At 53.3% G+C, this 2,901-nt stretch overlaps 1 protein-coding gene across 1 annotated transcript; it reads right to left on the bottom strand.

The window, feature by feature from the left end:
- Nucleotides 1–643: 643 nt before the first annotated feature.
- H257_12067 (hypothetical protein) lies at nucleotides 644–2,347 on the bottom strand (the record flags this gene model as incomplete). Its single annotated transcript, XM_009839176.1, has 3 exons — nucleotides 644–864; nucleotides 1,063–1,672; nucleotides 1,967–2,347. 3 exons carry the CDS (start codon nucleotides 2,345–2,347, stop codon nucleotides 644–646), a joined length of 1,212 nt encoding a protein of 403 aa, XP_009837478.1.
- Nucleotides 2,348–2,901: the final 554 nt, after the last annotated feature.

Genomic DNA, 2,901 nt, shown 5'->3' with positions numbered 1-2,901 from the left:
GGAACTTCCAGCACACTGTTCAGCCGTACCCAACGTCCATCATCCTCCATGCTGGGCGGTGGGGGTTTCTTCATTCGCTTGGCTTGCATATTCGCTTTGCGTTCCCGCGCCTTGAACCGCTTGACGGCGTTCTTGCCCTTCTTCCAGCTTGTATCGCCGCTATACCCGTCTTTTTTATTGGGACTCTCCCGGGCCATATGTCCTGGCTGCTGGCAGACAAAGCACAGCATGCCGCGGTCATCCCGGCCAGGTGCAAATCGAGGGCGTGCTTCATCACGCACAGCTTGGACATGTCGGTCGTCGTGTCTTGGGCGCGAGTTCGCTTGTGGTCCGTACTTTGTGGATGGTGGGTCCCTCGTTCGCTTTTGCGTCGACGGGGACCACACCGCCGCACTTCGTTCCGGCTTGATGTATCCACCTGGTGGACGTGGGTAATTTCCTCTTAATTCACGCTGATCTCGAACAGTTTGGTTGGCCTTCTTCGCATGTTTCGTAATTCGGTGCCCTTGGTCGTCTTCTTCACGGCCACGATTCGAACCATAGCTGTTTCTGTGTTGATTGACCATGTCCGCATCATGCGTTCGGTGAAGCTGCTCGCGTAGGATATCCGCAAAGGCCACCAGATCGTTCGCCAGCACGGTCTTCATTTGCTCTTCCACTCTGTCGCGTACTCGTCGATGACATCATGAACCCGCTCCATAAATGACACCAGGCGACTGGTCACGTCTCCATGGGGGTCGACACTCAGCGCCCGACAGTAGGCTTGCATGTCTGACTTGGTAGTTGCCCACTTGGTCGCTGGTTGTCCGCCGATATCCATGATGCGGTCGCGGTAGTCGTCCTCACTGTGTTGTTCCACAGGCACTCGCCAAACATAGGTGCATGTAGCCTTCAGGAGGCTGCGGTCAGTGGAAGGGGCACATCACTCCGTCGCCACTCGCCGCCCATGCGTTGCGCATTCGCCCGTAGCTTGTCCTCATATGTCTCTCGCTTCTTCACCCAACGTACTAGGAAGGTTCTGTCCATACAGGTGATCCGAGGGGGTTGAACATCTGTCACCACCAATGAAGGTCCACTGGGTTGAAGTTGGGCCCCCATCCTCCGCTGCTTGGCGTCGGTGGTCCACTTGAACGAGGTCCCCATCCCGAACTGCTTGGCAGGGTGGTGTCCAGCATCCGTCGATCATGGGCCGCACGCGCCACTTTGGCATGGTCGTCACGCTACTCCTTTGGGGGACGATTGGCTTTGTTGATCCGCCGCCGCTCAGCTTGCTTACGCTGTTCTTCTTGGTATTCCTTTTCTTCTTCCTCACTGTCAGGAGTACTGTCCGGTCGATTCCGTCGTTCCGCACGTAGCTTAGCTCGAGCTTCCGCCTTTTCTTCTGCTCGCTTCTCGGCATCGGACTTCTCTGGCGGCGGTTCGGTCCCATGGTCTGTCCGCCATATCGACGCCGCGATTCATACCAGGTCATGGATGCCGCTCGCGCGCTACCCGTGACCTTGTTCGCCTTGGCCAGCTCTTCCATCGTCTTCCGAACTTCTTCGCTCTTGGACTCTTCCACAGCCGGCAGCTCATCCGTGGTCCCTCCAACTACCGGCACCAACGGTGGCTCCGTCACTGGTACTTCCTCCTCAGTTTCATTGCTCGCAGTTGTTGGCGCCGTTGCGGCAGCCTTCGGCATCTGGGCGCGATCTTTCGACTTCCTCGCCATTGCTCTCAGTTCCGTAGGTCACTGGAACTAAAGTATACTTTGTGTTGTTTCCCACACCAGTGCCAACACAAACACCCAAATGGGGGAGTGCCGACTCCCTGCAAACCACACATTTGATTGACTTGATGTTAGCACGGCGTTGCAGAATCAAGAGTGAGATCCCGGCAGTTGGGTGGGACAGGTGTTCTGTTTTCTACGTCCTAGTACTACTAGTAAGACTATGCCTTTTCGTGTCGGTTCGCCTAGGGTCGGCACCTGGTGGCCTCGGTTGAGGACCACCTGGGTCATGGTGGGACTTGAGATGGGAGCCAAGCACAAGGTGTCTAAAGCGGCAGTGTCCATACACGCGTCATAGAACTCGGCGAGTTTAGGCAGCTTGCTGTCCACCAGTTTTTCGACCAGCTCGTGCGCCGCAGCCTCGATCGCGGTGTACGTGGTATCGGTTCTACTTTGGTTGGCGTCGAGGGTGGTTTTATTGTACCACGTCCCCCACGAATACGAATAGAAGTCGGTGCATGGATCCACGGTTTGATCCATGAGACTGGTCAGCTCTGTCGGAAACTCGGAGATGGTGCCGAAAGCAGACGCGACACCGGCGGACAAGGCAGCCACAATGATCTTGACCATGGCTGGCATATTGAAGAATGACCAAGCGACCAAACAAGCTCGCGAATGGTGACTACTATATTACCGTCGAGCTGCAATCACGCCCAGGAAGGAAACCACTACAATAAATAGATTTGTCATATTCGCATGATCAATGAAACTGCAAACAATGACTCTACGGGTGGATACTTGGGCATTCGCAACGTGCAACAATGCTCTTGAATGAGAAAAGACGCCGTTGATCCAACACATCACAATGACCGATTAATAAGGTTAATCTACAAGGACAATACATTGCGCAGTGTCTTTAGTTTCATAGCGTTGTGCGTCAATAAATAGGATATATCTCATGGACCGAGTTGCACCAATAAACATATGGCTTGCATTATTTGAGGGTTAGATTGTCGTAGCATTTGTAGTTTTGATCGTGGGCCACTCGTTTCAGCCGACGGATGGTTGCCTCTGCCCTTTACCACACTACTGTACAGAAATATTGTCTATGATTGTACATTACTTGAAGTAACGTTATACGAGATTATTTGAAAACTATGCTTCACTTGATTTTCAAACGTTAGTAATTTATA

The sequence above is a fragment of the Aphanomyces astaci genome (genome assembly GCF_000520075.1).
Source record: "Aphanomyces astaci strain APO3 unplaced genomic scaffold supercont1.38, whole genome shotgun sequence".
Lineage (NCBI taxonomy): Eukaryota > Oomycota > Saprolegniomycetes > Saprolegniales > Verrucalvaceae > Aphanomyces > Aphanomyces astaci.
This window is presented reverse-complemented; position numbering and strand designations above follow the sequence as displayed.